This window comes from Triturus cristatus, chromosome 6, assembly GCF_964204655.1.
Source record: "Triturus cristatus chromosome 6, aTriCri1.1, whole genome shotgun sequence".
NCBI lineage: Eukaryota > Metazoa > Chordata > Amphibia > Caudata > Salamandridae > Triturus > Triturus cristatus.
The window spans coordinates 1784909454-1784927049 of NC_140589.1; the positions used below are offsets into that span (position 1 = coordinate 1784909454).

Genomic DNA, 17596 nt, shown 5'->3' on the forward strand with positions numbered 1-17596 from the left:
AGAGGTTTGGAGCATTTAGAGGGATCACGGAACTGGGAGGCACCATGCTTCAAATATGATTTACAACAGCGGGCCTGAAAAGTCTGGTGTGGTGTGCCTTGGCATGATAACCTTTCGAGCTTTCCTTTTTCACAGTAAGGTATAGGGAGGGCAGAGAGGCAAGCCCATATAAAATGATATCTGTATCTTTGACAGCAAACCTGCAAAACATTCAACATACTATGCCACCCTGCTTTATGCCACTGAAAGCTCCTCATCAGATTCCCAAAATACCACTGACCCCCTGCAAGCAACAAGCTTCTGGAGAGGAACTGATAACCAAGCAAGGAAAAGGACATTGGACCGATCAAAACTCTCAGAATGAGATAGCGTTCTTTCACTCCAAATCATCCTTAACGCTAACAAGGCGGGGGGCGCTGGAGGGCACATTGCGAAATGGCCGCTCTGTAGAGCTGCTCCGCCGGCCGAGCTCAACATACGGCAATAATCCTCAAAATCCTGGCCCGTTATCTGCCTCAACCTGCTGTATCAGCCTCCTAGACAGCGGTGGATTATTGTGGCTGACTTTTGGGAGAGATCGCGGCGTCCTTGCAGACTTATCGGCGTATGAGGCATCTGACACCGCGCGGACAGCATGGCGGCTACGGGCGCGCTCAGACTGGGCGCTTAAGGTAGGCCATGACTGGCGCTGGGGGGGGGCTGGGAGTGCCGGAGCTGTGCGCGGATTCCTGGCCTGGCCTGCAGTTTGCCGTGTGGCGGCTCCGGGGGGGCCGGTGACACTCAGCTGCCTGCATCTCGTGTGCTGGTGAACCATGCTGCCTCGGGGGCCTTGACTGCACGGCCTGCCGGTGGCAGAACTAGCGTTGATCTGTGCCGCGTCTCTGGACTCCGCGGCCCACCGGCACACGGTCTCGGGCCTGCTGCGGGCTGCTCGGTGAGCCGGTTCGTGCCCCGGGCTGCCGCCGCTTAGCGCTTGAGTTTGGACTGCGCACGGCCCTATAGCCTGCTGGTGGGCCTACTTGCTGCCATTGGCCCCCGAGCATTCTGCAACGATTGAGGATATCGTGCTATCTGGAGCGGGCAGCCGCACTGAGTCAGCTCCAGTCGCGGTGCGCCCCGGGAGACCACCGCCGAGCTACGAGACCTTGTGGTGCCTGCCTGCGGCTCAATACTCACTGTGTCTGCCTCCTCGGCGCTGTCCAGACAGCGCTATATATCGGCCTGTGTACATCCTTCCACGCCTGGGCCCGCCTCTCACCCCGGCACTACAGATAGAGGCGTCAGCTCAAGGATACAGACCGGTGCTGCTGTATTTTGCTGCCTGGTATTCTATCATTTCCTCAGGCATGGCACTGGCCTGAAGTGCTGGCCGTTTGCTCCGATATTGCCATCATCATTGGTTCATGTCTTTCTCACCTGCACGCTGCTGCGGCGTGGCTACTCTGCCGGCTGGGCACTTGGGGTTGCTTGGGGACCACTGTGAATTGGACTGTTGAGGATAAGACGCTTCATTTATGCTGCTACATACACGATCTCCCTGGTTCCTTGCAGTGCTTTGGTACTACGGTAGCTATAATACGGCCGCTTACTGGGGCAACAGTACACTTTGGACACTGTGACGGCCTGGGCTGTCTAGCCACTCCAACCTGCGGGGCGCACTACTCTGGGTGTGCACTATGGGGAAAAGCCAACCACCCCTCACATTCGAGCCCCGAAAGACTGGAAGAGCAGCTCAGCATGCGGCTTTGGAGGTGGTCACTCCCACCGATCATTTGACAAATATAGACAAGACACTCATCGCGGTACAAGCCAGCCTTCAATCTATCGATGGCAAGATTGACCACCTTAACCTGCGTATGGATCACATGTCATCCAAGCTGGACAAACATGTGCAACGTCTGGGGGAGGCTGAGACGTGCATCTCAGATGCAGAAGGTGGGCTGCAACAGGTTACTCAGAAGACGACTTCTATGGAGAAGGTCCTTGCTGTCATCCAGGCCCGTAGTGAGGATTTGGAAGCTAGATCGCTCCATAATAACGTGCGCATTACGGGCCTGCCAGAGTCCACGAACACGGGGCGCCTAGAGACCTACATGGAGAAGCTCATACGTGATATCTTTGGCCCGGAACAGTTATCGCAGGTCTTCATCGTGGAGCGTGCCCATCGCTCGTTGGCCACAAGACCCCCGCCAGGTGCCCCGCCTCGTCCCATCATTGCCCACCTATTAAATTACAGAGATCGGGATGTGATTCTTCAACTTGCCAGAGAGAGGGGCACCATCACACATGAAGGAAACACCCTTGCTTTCTATCCCAATTTTACAGTGGCAATACAGGAGACCCGTTGAGAGTACCAGCCTGCAAAGAAACTACTGAAGGCTGCGCATATCCCGTACGCTATGCTCTACCCTGCCAGGTTACGTGTGGAGGACAACAGGAAATACAAGATCTTCACCTGCCCGAAATCGGCTCTAGACTTTTCAAAGACTATATCCGGTCGCAATCGATCCCCCAGATCCACGGGAGGCGCAGACGCTGGGGATCCTGATGATGTAGCTGCTGAACAAGGCGGACGCTGATGCAACTAATCTGCAAGGGTGCATTGTTTCTGACCTCTCCTCTTTGTTGTTGCTTTATGTATGGATTGCTGGGACTTTTGGGGCCGGTGGTGGCTCCGGAATTGGTGACAGCAAATGTTTTGATGGCTAGTGGCCATTATGTTTATATTGTTTTGGGATGGCTATTCTACATGTACTAGGTTGTTATGTATTTGCAGCACTTGAGGCCGGTAGATCGCGATAGCTCGGCCACCTTCTACTTACACTAGGAGGGAGTTTGCGCTCGGCGCCCCCCCTCGTCAATAGTTGCTTCCTTGGTATTCTGCTGAGGATGTGTTTGTGGATGTTCGGGATGGCTTTAGCGTGTTGGGGTTGCTGAAGTGGGAGGGGGGTAGTGTGGTGGGAGAGAAGGGCTTAAGGGTTGTTCATGTGGCTGGACGAATACTCGTTCCGTCAGATATTACTTATGTTTTTCTATATGCATTCAGGACAAGTGGTAGATTCCGTAATCAATATGCTTCATTTTTAATATGCATGATAATGGTGTGACTGTCCGCTGTTTAACATGGAATGTGAGGGCGTTAAACTCACCGAAGAAGATCCGTCAAGTGCTGGCTCACTTAGATCGACACAATATCAGCATTGCCCTGCTGCAAAAACCTAATTTGACGCGACACACGGATCAGCTAGTAGGGGCCCGCTGGGCTGGCCTTCGTCTTGCCTCCTCCTATTCCTCTTATAGTCGGAGGTTCTTACACTGATATGGAAAGGACTCTCTTTTACAGCTCATCATACACATACTGACTCTGAAGGGCGATATGCTATCGTGCATGCTACATTGGCAGGTAAACTGGTCACCATAGTTAACTGCTATGGTCCAAATATAGATGACCCTGGGCTATACGAGAACCTCTTAGCAATCCTGCGCAGCTGGCCTGGTGCGGCGATCTTGTGGGGGGAACCTTAAACACGCATCTGGGCCCCAGAAAAGATAAGTCTAGCGGCCGGGATGGGCATTCACCACGAGCGGCACAGGTGTTAAATTCCGGACTGGAAGAGTTCGGTCTGTTAGATATCTGGAGACGTAGACATATGGACACACTTGGCGGCACATATATTTCTTCTATACATGGCAGCTGGTCACGCCTCGACTACTGGCTGGTAGGGGACAGGGTGGCGGGCTGGGTAATGGAGGTAGAAAATCTGCCACGCACGCTTTCTGATCACTGCCCTGTCCAACTCACTCTATGCATTCCTACGATAACCGCATGGCCCTTCACTTGGCGCTTCCGCTCTGAGTCACTGTTAGATCCTCTCTATTTAGAAATCATCCGTGAAGTTATCACACACTACTTTGCTGAAAATGCGGGGACGGTAGATAGTGCCGGAGTATTATGGGCGGGTTTTAAGGCTACCATTCGGGGCATGTGCATAAGTACAACAGCTGGTATATTAAAAGATATTCGGGGTCAGACTGCCAAGGTGGAAGCTACGCTCACTCAACTTGAGCAGGACTACGAATGTTCGCTCACTGAATCGACTCTGGTGTCTCTTAAAGAAGCCATACTCGAAAATGCAAAATTGGGAGAAGAAGAAATGCGCAATGTGGCTTACAATGTGGCTTACAGTGAGGGGGGACGCCCTGGACATCACCTAGCCCAAAAAATCAAACACCTCCCGAGCCACGGCATCATTACTAAGATAACAAACGCATTGGGGCAGGATCACTATAGCATTCCTGACATTGCGGAGCAGTTTAGGCAGACCTATTAGACACTGTACACATCTCAGGGAGAGACTGACCGGGTGGAATTAGATACATATTTGTCACAAGTGGCCATTGCCTGGCTGTCAGAAGGGCAGAGGGATTATTTGGGTCTTCCTATCAAGGTGGAGGATATCTGAACGGCCATTGCTTCTCTCCTAACAAAAAGGCCCCGGGCCCGGACAGCTTTACCTCTGAATTTTACAAAGCTTACACGGAAGAGCTCGCCCCATTTTTGCTGGAGATGTATGAGGAAGCCTATGATTCGGGTATCCTCCCTCTGTCCCTTCGCGAGGCCTTAATTATCACTCTTAAAAAAAGACAAAACTCCTGAACACTGCGACTCTGATAGGCTGCTATCACTAATTCATACTGACGTGAAAATAGTAGCAAAGATTTTGGCCACACGCCTCCAACCGCTGATACAGTATTTGGTCCTCCCAGACCAATCAGGGTTTATACCCAGGCATTCTACATCTTACAACCTCCGTACTTTATTTGCATTGTTCCACACTCTCTCTCCTGAATTGCCAGCTGTGGCTGTTATGCTGGACGCCGCCAAGGCGTTTGATTTAATTGAATGGGGCTATTTATTCTTTAAACTGCAATGAATGGGCTTCTCCCCTTTTGCATCAATTGGGTTAAGCTACTGTAGACGCGACCGACAGGTGGGGGGTCACACCTCAAGCCCAATTACCATCACTAGAGGCACTCGGCAGGGGTGCCCGCTGTCACCACTGCTGTTTGCCCTGACACTAGATTCGGCAATGTCAAAAACAAGCGGCCATAAATCTGCATCATCGGCCCCTTATCATTTCGCTCTATGCAGACGACATGCTGCTTTTCATCCGTGAGCAACGCATTCATCTAGCACCGGTACTGCGCGAATATATCCAATTTGCGCGTTTCTCCGGGCTGTCTATAAACTGGGCCAAATCGGTGGTAATGCCTCTGACCGTGTGCACAGAGACGTATGAGTTGGACTTCCCCCTTGTATGGGCGTCGGAGTCGGTCAAGTATCTAGGAATTTTGGTGCACCGTGATCCTGATATAGTCTTTTGGAAGAATTATGGTACGGCTATAACGTGGCTGGAGTGACAGATAGACAAATAGATTCGCCTTCCACTCTCTCTTGCGGACCGTCTTGCACTTATAAAAATGGTGGTATTGTCCAAATTCTTATATCTTTTCAATAACGTGCCTATTCACCTCTCTCAACATTTTTTTAAAACACTGCGGTCGCTGTTACTTCGTTTGGTCTGGGGTGGGAAGCAGGCGCGAGTAAGCTGGCAGACTCTTCTTCTTGATTACAAACATGGGGGCTTTAATGCGCCTGATCTCTATCTGTACTATTTATGTGCTCAAGCACGCTATGCACATTTTTGGTTCACACACCACAACTTCATTCCTCATGTGGCAGTGGAGCACTGGGATGCACATACCATTCCGCTGAACTCTATCCTTACACATAGCCGCCGCCTCACCCCCGTGACAAAATAAATACTGTCAACTCGACGATTGCGGCGTGGCAGGCACTGCCCCGCCTAGCCGGGAAATTGCCCTTGTATTCACCACTGATCCCCATTGCTTATCATGCGGACATCTCGGTGACTCATGAGGAGGGACTCATGCGTGTTTTGGCTCGGGCGGGCATTGAAAAGATGCAGGATCTATACCCGAATGGCTCGTTTCTGATCTCCGCTCATACGGAATATATCCAACATAAAACCCTACTGTTTACTTTTTCGTTGCATAGATTGAGAGGGGCATCGCAGGTTCACTTTCCTACATTTCCTGTGGAACCTCCATCGTCCATGGAGTTACACACCTTGCTAATTAGCCCCACTAGGCACAAGCTTGTCACTAAATTGTATCGGGCCGCCAGGGCACATAGGACACTTCCTGAGGATAAGAGTCTGAATAAATGGAATGAGAACGTAGACCCGCCACTCTCTAACGAAGATTGGGAACATTGCTGTGCATTAACTGGGGCCCTCACATCTAATGGGAACCTCCGCATTATACATTTCAAGTTCCTCCACCAAATCTATCACACACTGCACCGGCTTTTTAGATATGGTCTCAGAGAGTCCGATAGGTGTACCCGATGCGGTACTTCTGGGGCGAATTTTTGGTACCTGGCCTGGTCCTGTAACAAGGTGAGGAAGTACTGGACCACAGTGACCACTATATTATCGAAAATCATTGGTGTTACTTTGTTTTGTTCACCCCAGATGTGCTTATTGGGCCTGCTCCCCCTTTTGAAAGGTGCTATAGGCAAACTAGCCAGAGTGGCATTGCTCATTGCAAAAAGGCGAGTGGCGATAGTATCGGACAGTAAACGAAGCCCCACGGAGGCGCAATGGCTTAAGGACTTGGCATACTGTAGGGAGAATTTGGTATTATATGCGGAAGAGCTACCCATAGCCTCTCGGACAAATGCTATTTGGGAACCCCTATTGATTTGTTTATTCCATTGCTGCACACGATGCCTCTGATACGGAAACTGTATAACTACTGATGTTGTCAATGACTATGATGTACTATTATGGTAGCTATGCTGAAACAAGTGGAATCTACCCAGCTATGCATATTTAATATGGCCCATTTTCTTCTTTTTGTTGTTATATATGGTATTATTCCTTTTTTTATTATTATTAGTCTTTATTTGTCCCCATTGTCCTTATATCGCATTATCGTCGGTATGCATTTTGTGATGCATTGTGAAAATCATAAATAAAACTTATAATCCTTACGTTGCCAAAAAACAGGTTTACTGATGTACTCGTTGGCAAAAACAGTATCTCAGACAGCTCAGCAGAAGTGCCAGGATCACGGCTGACTACAATTGCAGTTACTGCTGACCAAGTGAAATACAAGTGACCCCCTACTTGTTTGGGCATGTATGTTTGCAACAATGTCTGATGCTGTGCAAGGGAAACTACAGGCAGTAGATGCAGTGGAAAGCCCACTAAACTTCATAACTCCCGTAAATGAAGCAGCACTTTAGTCTCCGTAACTATGGAGAATCAGTGATGACTGGCCAAGACCTGCCAAGACGCTTAATCCATGACACAGGAGAACAGCAGACAAGATGAAGATGTAGTAACCAAGTCTGAATATTTGGTAAGAACTCTAATAGAATATTGCTCAATTGAGGGTAATGTGGGTTTGGAGAGAAGGAGGTGGGTAGGCAGCTAGAGAAATCTGGAAAGTTAGAGGGCCCTCTTACCTAAATAATAACCTCAAACTCCCAGGCTAATGGAACAGTACAACCCAACAATGTTCTCTTAACTCAGTTGAGCACTCTAATCTGTCTGAGATTGACTGACTTAAGGGAAACTCATGGGGTACAACAATTACTACTACACTGATACAGAGAGATTTTGATAGTTTAATAATCCCATCGGAAGTAGCCATCAGAAGAGTCAGAGGGGGAACACAGAGTAACTATATGTCAGTTGAGAAAGATGTAAAAATGTATTTGAAGGCCAAGTTTGTAAAGTGTAGAAAGGGGGGAGACTGCAGGAAATTTTGTAAGTTTTAATGTCTTGGAATCTGGCGGGAGTTAGAGCAAAGCTCTCAGACACTAAATGGGGGGAGGATTATTTATCAGCATCATATTATTCTCCTACAGGAGACTTATGATGTGGCACTGGTATTTTGAAGCAGGTTTATTAAATTTTGTGCCAATGCATTACCATCTAGGTCAGGAAGAGCCTCAGGAGAATTACTGATATGGCTAAGATTGGTTCTTTTTCCAACAGCGAAAGTAGTTCCATCAGATAGTAGTGATTTATTGGGGCTAGAAATTAAAATAAATACCCCACATGGGATGGGATATATCGCTCTTATCAATATTTACGTTGGATCAATACCTCCAAATATCCACTCCCCTATAGTGGACCGTCTCTCAGACATGTTGAAACATTTACATTGAAATGCCTTAAAACTCATTGCAGGAGATTATAATATGAGTCTTACTATTAATCAAATGAATTTAGATCAATCGTTGCAAGTTTTTGATTTAGCAACTAGATCGAGGGCCCCTGAGCAAGCTGCACTGAAAATGACTGCGGTGGCAGCGCAGCTGGAAGATTTAATTGCAGAACATGGCCTAGGGATAGTTAATGGCAACACTATATCAGAATCTCCCCGTTGTCCAACTTTTAAAAGAAGCCCTATTATTAGTAATATCGATTACATACTGCTGGATCAAGCACTTTGGCCTTTTCTGGTGGATCTGACTGAAATCCCAAGATCAGACAGTGGCCATCAAGCTCTGAGGGCCAAATTTTCAAATTCTACTTTTATGAGTTTAAATTTGCCATCTGTGATCTCTAAAAACTCTGTTGAAACAGTTAATAACAGGAGAAATGTTAATTGGGCAGATATATTAGCTAACCCTACTGTACAAACACTAATATATGAGATATCTGCCCTCTCCTAAACTTATAAAAATACATCTGGAGTGCGATGCATGAATTACACCAATGACTCAGCTTATTATCACTGCATAGAGGGCTGGCAATGATCCTTTTGGCCCTTTTCACCTCTGTGTGACAGTGGTCTCCAGTTGGTTGCAGCAGAATACCTTAAAATATAACTCGGCAAGAAAACAGGTTTTGTGGCAACAACATCGGCAGACTCCGAATATGTTACCTGTAAATTTCCACCCTCCATCTTGAATGGTACACCCGGCCCCTGTAAAGGCTTTAAAAACTGTATGCATCTTCCTTGAACCCAACCTCACATTGAAGGCTCAGGACAATCACGTTGTTTCAACTTGTCATTTTTTTATTTAAGGTCTTGAAGAAGATTCTTCTCTTCCTTCCCAAGCACGTCTATCAGGTGGTGATCCAGGCGCCTATTCACAGCCCCATGGATTGCTTAAATTCTCTCTACTTGGGGGAAGACAAGGGACTGCTAAGGAAATTGCAAGACATTCAGAATGTGGAGGCCAAGATGATATGTGACCTTCCTCGTTGGTCATCCTCTACAGAGACCCTAAATCCTCTGCGCTGGCTTCCAGCTACAAAGTGAGTGAAGTTTAAACCACTTTGCTTCATGTAAAGAGCAGTTTATGTAATAGGCCCGGGTTTATCTGGCTAATAAATCGAAGAGGTACACTCCCTCTCATCTGCTGCACTCTTCTGAGGCATGTCTGCTGCTTCTACCGAGGGTCACTCGATGCTGTACAGGAGGCAAGGCTTCTGCAGCTGTGCAGAAAACCATTGGAAATAGCTTCCTGTTCATCTGCAGACCTCCCCCCTCCGCCCCCCCCCCCTTCAGTTCAGGAAAGCTCTAAAAACTTGGCTCTTTGACATTCAATAGTTTGCATTATGCCTTTTTGGATAAATATCTTGATTATGACAACACGTTTTAGTCACTCCAGGCTCTGCCCATAGCCATATCTTTGTTGGGAATCTTCTGTTTTAGCACCGGGACATCCTTTGGAGTATATGTCGAGCCCTATAAAATTACTAACATACCAGAGCATGCTTTTGTCTGTGTATGCTCTTGCCATTAGGTGCCTGAAAACAAAGATGGGTGCTCATCTTTGGATCTGACTCTTTACAAGGTCAGCTCTTCTGACACCGTTGATAATATGGTTTTGCAAATGATCGGTCAACATCCCATGGCATGTCAAAGAGGACCACACACAGACTCCTTAACAAAGAGAACATGCAACATATTCTCCCTGTGTTCTGAAAGCTGCAGATATCTGCTCTTGAGCAGAACATACACAAGGGAATGGATTTAGAGCCAGAGAAACGTATGGGTTTATTTCTCTAACATGTCTAATGGTGTGTGGCTTACTCTATGGGACACAACACTCCACCGCATCTCTGGGCTGTGGCCTGAACTGCTGTATTAATGGTGATGGTGAGTCTGCAACACAAATGCTGGATTGTGAGGGGAAAGTCCACGTATGCCATGTGTGCTTGCCAACACCAGCCCTTCACTGTAAGGTTAGAGTGGTGTAACGCGGAGAAAGGGGATGAGCACACTTACCTCTGCAAATGTTTGGACGCTACAGATGCTCCACTACACAGCAATGGTGTACCATAGATAGTTGTGAACTTCACATCATAGTGATCTCTAGACAAAACATTGCCTCCACACAAAATGGCAGCCTTGCGCAGTGCAGCGGGCACCCATAAATAGGTGCATCCATCACAAAAGTGATCAAATGTATTGAGGATTACTAGAAAACCTGACAAATGAGTCCTTAGCATCAGGGACAAAGTGTCCAACGCTTATATGCCACATACGTAGAATGATGACAGTGAGAGTACACTGTGGGATTTACCACATGTATGTGGACATTATCCTTGTGATTAATGTGAATCATGTAAAAACCAAAAAAAAGTACACTGATCAACCTGGGTTTAAAAATATCGTGGAGTCAACAGCCATTTATACATTGTAATTCAGCCAATGCGGTTTGCATTTACGAATACTGAAATATGTGGCAAAGTGCAAGGTAAAAAATCATGACACGAAAAGTACTCTACAGCTTGGGACTCTAAATACCAGAATGTTTCTAACGTGTGTTCAATAAAAACATAGACCTGAGTACGACACACAAAATAGTACAAAAAGGGTGGTCCAGTGGTTAAAGCAGAGCTATGCCCCATATCAATAAAGCTTGGAACTCATCACCCTTAGAAGGGAAGACCTTTAAAAGTGGATTGTGCATGAACAGGGTTCTTTATCTAGGGCCACCATGTGACACATGGAGAAGGGGTAAGCTCCCATTGGTCAGGCATAGTCTTATAACATGGGGCATCGTCTGATAGAATGATGTCAATGTCATCTACGTATACTCATGAAATTCAAACAAAAGCAGCGTAGAACAGGCAAACAGATAACAATGGCGGATATTACTGACAGAACTATGAAGACATGCTCCCAGGCACACACGAGCAGGAACTCAGGCAAAATATAAACACATGAAAAGTCAATGCATATTTAATCAGTAAAAACATATTTCTATCCAAATGCACAGAGGTAAATAATTAATAAGAGATCAAATAAAGGAGTAGTACTAACTATACCTTAAAGCTGTCAGTATGTATAGCATAGTAATGCTATTCTTAGGAAAAGCAAAGATTGAGAGGTGCTCGGATCATTCGTCTATAATCAATTAAAGGAATTGGGAGTTTTGAGTGTGAAAGACTAAGGCTAACAGGCCTAAAATGTCAGGGAAATGTGGAAAAAAGTATTACTGAATGGACAAACGGAAGGGCATACACAGAACTAAAAAATAATGACCATCATAACAGGTACTAATCACAACACTGGTCGTTACTACAATCTGCAGGGGACGTCGACTGTGTGATGAAATGAAGATCCCTACAATAATAAATGGAGGAATCTGAGATCGAATCTCAGCAGAATACAGCGTTATTCTGAAGACTTTCCATAAACTATTTGGGCCGCAGAAACACTGATTAAACATTTGTTGAAAGAATGAGCATTCTTACTCAATTTTAGGTTTCATCTCAAGAAATATCAATTAAAATTAGCTCGTTAAACAGATGCAGATGCAGAACAATCAGAAACACCAGCTCTAACTCGATCAGGGGCAACACCAGCTCTATTGTAAACTAAAGGGAACTTCATTCCTTGAAATAATGTGCATAGAGAAAAGTTAGACAGAATTTTAATAGTGTCCTTTAAAGTCCAAAAATGATGACAACCGAGGAGAAAATAATTTCTCCAGCAAATAAGCCTCAGCTGGCTAAAACAAAACTAATTAAACAAGTGGTATAACATGAAGTGCATATGGTGACCAAAGACCATAAATTAGTCCTATGACTTTTGAATGTATTTTTGATAATGAAAATGTGGACAAATTGATGGGAAAATTTCACAATGGGCAAGATAGAGTAAAGGACAAGGTACATGCGGTTGGGGTCAAATCAATTTAAGGACCAGAAATAGTCAAAATCCCTCTGAAAAGGAGCAAACTTCGTGTACATTAAAAATAAAGTAAACTCTTAGCATTCTAAAATCATGGAAAGAATGAGTCAGTAACATTGATGTTTTTTATTTCATCATGGGAATGGAAGGTGACTTTTGCAAGGTGTGGTGGAGCATCAGCAGAAGGCATGTGGCCACCTGTCAAAACTGCAATGGATAGCATTTGATCATCAATGGTAGTTCCCTCTTCTGGCTCATGTACTATGTTGCAATTGGCTTGCGCAACAAATAAAATAATAAATTGTGTGAGATTACAACGTATAATGACAACTCTCTACCAAAGGGAGCATGTGTTTTCATTTATCTATGCAGCTCTCATCTTTCCACTCATTCACTGCAAACTCCACCAGCTGACTAGTCCTGTGTCTCTTACTCCAACTCACATGTGACATGGCTCCTGCCCTATATGGGTGGCGAATCCAAGAGGGTAGAAAAACAAAGGGGCAGATTTACAAGGCCCTTGCGTCACTTTTGCACCGCCGTTGCATCACTTTTTGTGACGCAGCGGTGGCGTAAATAATGCACTACGTTGCGGCCCATTTACAACGTGACGCATCTAGGGAGATGCGCCACCTTGTAAAGCCCTGCGTCACATTATACCTGCATCAAGTATAATGTATGCAGGGTGGGCATGCCCACGCAGGAAGCCTTGTCGAAGTGGCGCAGTGAAATCTGCAAGATTTCACTGCACCACTTCTAGGACGCCACTGTGTCTGAACACAACAGGCCATCATTGATGAGCTGATGACAGCACTGCTGCTTACAATTGCTGTTGTGAAATGCTGTAATATTTTGGATTGCACCTACTTCTTTTTCTCCTCTCCGTTATCTGCCGACTCGTCTTCCATCTGAGATTGAAACTCGCTGACCACCTTATTGAAGGTCACTTGGAACTCCCGATTGTCCTCCTTGGTGCCTCTGATGTTCTCCAATATCTCCTGCTGGTAGCTGAGGTCACCTGTGTCTACCCGCGCTATGTACTGCAGGTTCTGCAAGACCCGGGTTGAGTCTTTCAGTAGGTCCTTGAGGTACTCCACGTCTTGTTTGGATGCAGATGGCTCCTCTGTACCTCTGCAGGGTTCATGATGAGCACGGGTATAAAATGTCAGTTCACAGTGGTCTGGATCATGCGCCTCATTCTTGAACTGCTGGGCGCTGTCCTTCATTTCATCGATGTTGGAACCTGAGCCAACTTCCAACAACTCTTCTCCACTTTGACCTGAGCAGAAGGATAGCATCAAACCTATGCCCAGCATTGTTCTCAGCACCCAGTGTGGCAGCATTGCGTTCTAGAAGAAAAATAAATATATTAGTGCTATTCAAACAGTACTTTCTAGCTTTGGTGCACTTTGCTGCACTAAGTATCACCCACCTGGTTCAAGATAAAGTTTAAAAAGAATTAATGAAGTGAGTTACCAGCAATATTGTTCAGAATAACAATAAGGTAGAGAGACGTGCCTCGCCCCACCCCGGATCCAACTTAACATGTTACCATGTAATGCATGTCTACGACCAACGTATTTGGATATCTGTTTATCCACTCACTTTATATACCCTTCATTATTTAAATGTTAGTAAATGAATAAGGTGTAGGGCTTCAATACGTAGATCCGTCCCCAATGTATCCACAATATGGTAGCAAAAGAATGCTTTGGGCCAGGTATGTCCGACTGGCATGCCCTGCGACCAGTTAGAAATAAACAAGAACGTGACTGGATAACCTAGCATAAAGGGTATTTTTGTTTGCATCACTTACATAGTGTCAGGAATATCCCCTCCCTACATTCAAAATCAAGATAAATGCATTAATTCACATACGGTTTGCTCCTGAAAAGGGCTCTTATTGGCTTGCTGCTATGGTCCAACCTTTGTCTTCCTATGACTTCTTCACGTAAGAAGTTCAATCAGTACCTATCCTCAGAGAGTTATTTGTTATTCTCTCTGATAGTTCTTATTGAGCAATGATGACGCTTGTTTTTTAGAATCTGGTATGTCTTAAGATTAGAGTTTGTTGCACTCCCTTATCACTACTGTGTTCATGTGCGTACTTTATGTAATGTGCAGTGCGTTCACCTAGCTGTGCACCAGAGGCACCAAAGGCAAAGGGAAATTTCTGGAATCTTCTGGTTCCTATCAATAAAAAATGTTTGCGGGTTATGTGGTAGACGACAAATCATTGTAGGTCTGTGTCAAAGATGGATGTTTCCAAGGTGTGAATCATTGTCTGATGGTCAACTGTGTCTAAGGCTGTAGAGAGTTGAGAAAGATCAGAGGAGGTGAGGAGGGTGTTGTGGACTGCTTGATGAGAAGCTCTCTCCATGGTCTAAGTCCAGAGTGGTTGTACTGAAAAAGATTGTGTTTGTTCATCTGCTCCTGTAATTCGGAAGAGACAGTTTTTCAATTATTTGTCCTATGCAGGAACAGGGGTGAAAAAGGAGCAGAAATCTGTGGTATCACCTGGGTCACATTCTGTTTGTGTCCCTTCTTGAATGCATCTGGGAAGTTCCTTAGGTGTAGAGAGGATTTGACAATGTTGGTGATGTCTTTGGAGAGATTTTATGTTGGACGATGGTAAGGTGTTTCCTTCTTAACACACTGGCCTTGAGTGAGTTGAGGACGCCAGTGAGTGCAAAGTGCAAGAGGAGGTTGAAGGCTGTGTTCTTGGAGGTGAACATTGGGATTTGGGAAGTAGTGTAGATCTTGTTTTTATGTTGTTAATCTGGGATCAGATCATCATGTTGGTAAACAAATATAGTATAGCACTTGTTAATTGTTTACGGGATGGGAGAGTAGGGAAGTGGGTTGATCCAGTGCTTGACAGAACTGAAAAGTAATTTGTTTTTTCTGGTCAGTTAGTTAATAGTAGCTCTGTTAAAGCTGGCTTTGGTAAAGGTGATGAGGACACTGAATACAGATCGGAGAGCTTTGAGGTGAATGAATTTGTTGAGTACATTGGTCTATATTCATGTATTTTCCTATATATGTATGTATGTTGGTTAGAAGGTACTTGGGTTTAGCAAGGTGCCCAAGCTTTGTGTTAAATAGAATTTTGTTTTAAAGGGGGAGTTGATTTCTACATGGTTTTACAGTGTTGCCCTTTAGGCAGAGGAAAGATGTGATGTCTGTGGTGATTTGGATAGTTTTCAACAGGTTTATAAGACATATTCGAGGGTGTCCATGGAAGGTCTTTGGAGGATCTGAATACAGGAGCATTGGGTCTCCACAGTGGGTGATGCCTTTTGGATTTGATTGAGGGCATTACTGGCTTTGGAACGGGTGGGTTTGGTAACATGCTGCTCACTGTATAGATACATTCCTTCATTGTCTTTGCGCTGGAGTTACTAAGTAGCTTGAAATTCCCAAGGAATGTTCTGTGTGTGTACTAACCAATGGTGGTTCTTCTAGGTCTCAGGCATCTAGAGATCAGCATGAAGAAGGCTAAACAAGATGCTGAGCGTGAGAAATTACAGGTAAAGAACTAGAATGAGAGGGGTGTTGCTTTCTCACCATGAATGCAAGGCAGAAAGACCTGTGGATAACTACGAATCTCTTTCTGTCTTTCGTTTGTTCCCTCTATGTACTTGATCCCATACCTTTCTTGGATGACAATGCTGAAGATGTGTTTGGAGCTGGGCATAATCCATATCGATACGGTGATGATTGGTAAACAGCAAAAGAAGTTGTTTTTACCACTGGCCTGTGTGCTAGCCGTAATATTGATTCATAACTGGATTACCAAGTATTCCCCCCTAGCACTTGAATCTCAGGGTAGCAAGGTGGAGCAGTCCAGGTCTAACTCAAGTATGTGATGAGGGTTAATGATGCATGACGTAACCAACAGAGTAATATAACAAAATAAGATTAACATTTTAGTCATTTAGTCAGTGCTTTACTCAGTAAACAGTAAGGTACTTTATTAAACATAAAACTTGATACTAACCATAAAATAAGAATTCTTAAAGAAAAGCAAAACTTTCTCTATCCTTCTAAGCCAGAGATCTGGCCGAAAACGTTATCTCAATATCCCGTTAAAAGGATAAAAGATACAGGATATGTGGTTGCAAATTCTGCATTGACTTTTTGGAATGGAAAGGAATTTTGCGAACTGGCGTACATATTAATAGGTTGATTCACAAAATTCTGAATCGTCGCGGGTCGCAATATTCTATTCTATTCTATTCTATTCAAGATGTCTTGTATAGTGCGCACCTACCCCGAAAGGCCTCTCACTGCTGAGACAGGCACACCTGCAAGGCCTTGGGAAACCATGCCAAGATTAGAATAGATGAGCCTTTAGGAGTTTCCTGAAAGAGATTTCTTGCTGGACCCGCCTTAGATTGGCAGGGAGGGCATTCCACAGCCGAACGGTCAAAAAAGCAAAAGAGCGGCCATTACATCTAGCCTTATTGACCTTAGGAATGGTCAACAGAGAGGAGTTCTCAGAACGTAAAGCTCTCTTAGGCATGTAAGGACAAAGTAATATTCTAGACAAAAGGAGGTCCTTTCCTTGCATCGCACGATGAGCGTACATCGGACCTTGATCTGGATTCTCTTTTGTATTGGGAGCCAGTGCAAAGCAGCCAATGTTGGAGCTGCTGATGCGAACTACCAGTTACTGAATAGCAAAATAGGTTTAGTACATAATAAAAAGCCATTTTGCTGTTGTAAATGCTGTGACTTGCAAATCGCAGGCTTTGTGACCACGAAATGGGTTTCCATATCAGTCCCTAAGTTTTCTTTAATACTGAGGTCTAATTCTAAGTAGGTGTTAATGATCACATCCTGATTTCACAGGCATGAAATAAGACTGACTTTGTGAGCATGGAACTCAGGATCACAGACCATTGAACGTCTACTTCAATGAGGCCAGATCACACAATGTGCTCATTAGCACAACACTGGCAGGTAAAAGTATAATGCATAATGTAAGCCACCAGTCAGATTTAAAAAGAAAATGTATCACATTGCTTGCTTTGCTGGAATCAGTGCTATTGTTCAAAGTTTCAAAGAGTTTTATGATGTTTTGATGCACCTTCTATGAAACTTTTCAAGCCCAGGAAGAGGCCTGTGAATACTTCCAAAATGGCTATAAGGGTACATTCAAAGCCTGCATGCAAAATGGTCACTGAAGGCAGAAAAGAGGGAAACATCCAGTGCCCTTTGCTTAGTAATGTTGAATCGTGTACCAATTCATCAAAATTCCCACGTTGGCCACATAAACTTGTAAAGAATTGTACTATGAGAATTTAGGGCCCAATTTAGAGTTTGATGGACAGGGAACTCT

General features: G+C 45.0%; 1 protein-coding gene across 2 annotated transcripts in view; it reads right to left on the reverse strand.

Annotated features, from left to right (window-relative positions):
* The window catches only part of LOC146822002 (uncharacterized), a 211852-nt gene that overhangs the window by 17271 nt on the left and 176985 nt on the right, over positions 1-17596 (reverse strand). For both annotated transcript variants that reach the window (XM_085613108.1, XM_085613109.1), the window contains one exon: positions 13120-13601. In XM_085613108.1, the coding sequence (XP_085469234.1) occupies positions 13120-13601 (482 nt within the window). The remainder of the gene's footprint in view (positions 1-13119; positions 13602-17596) is intronic.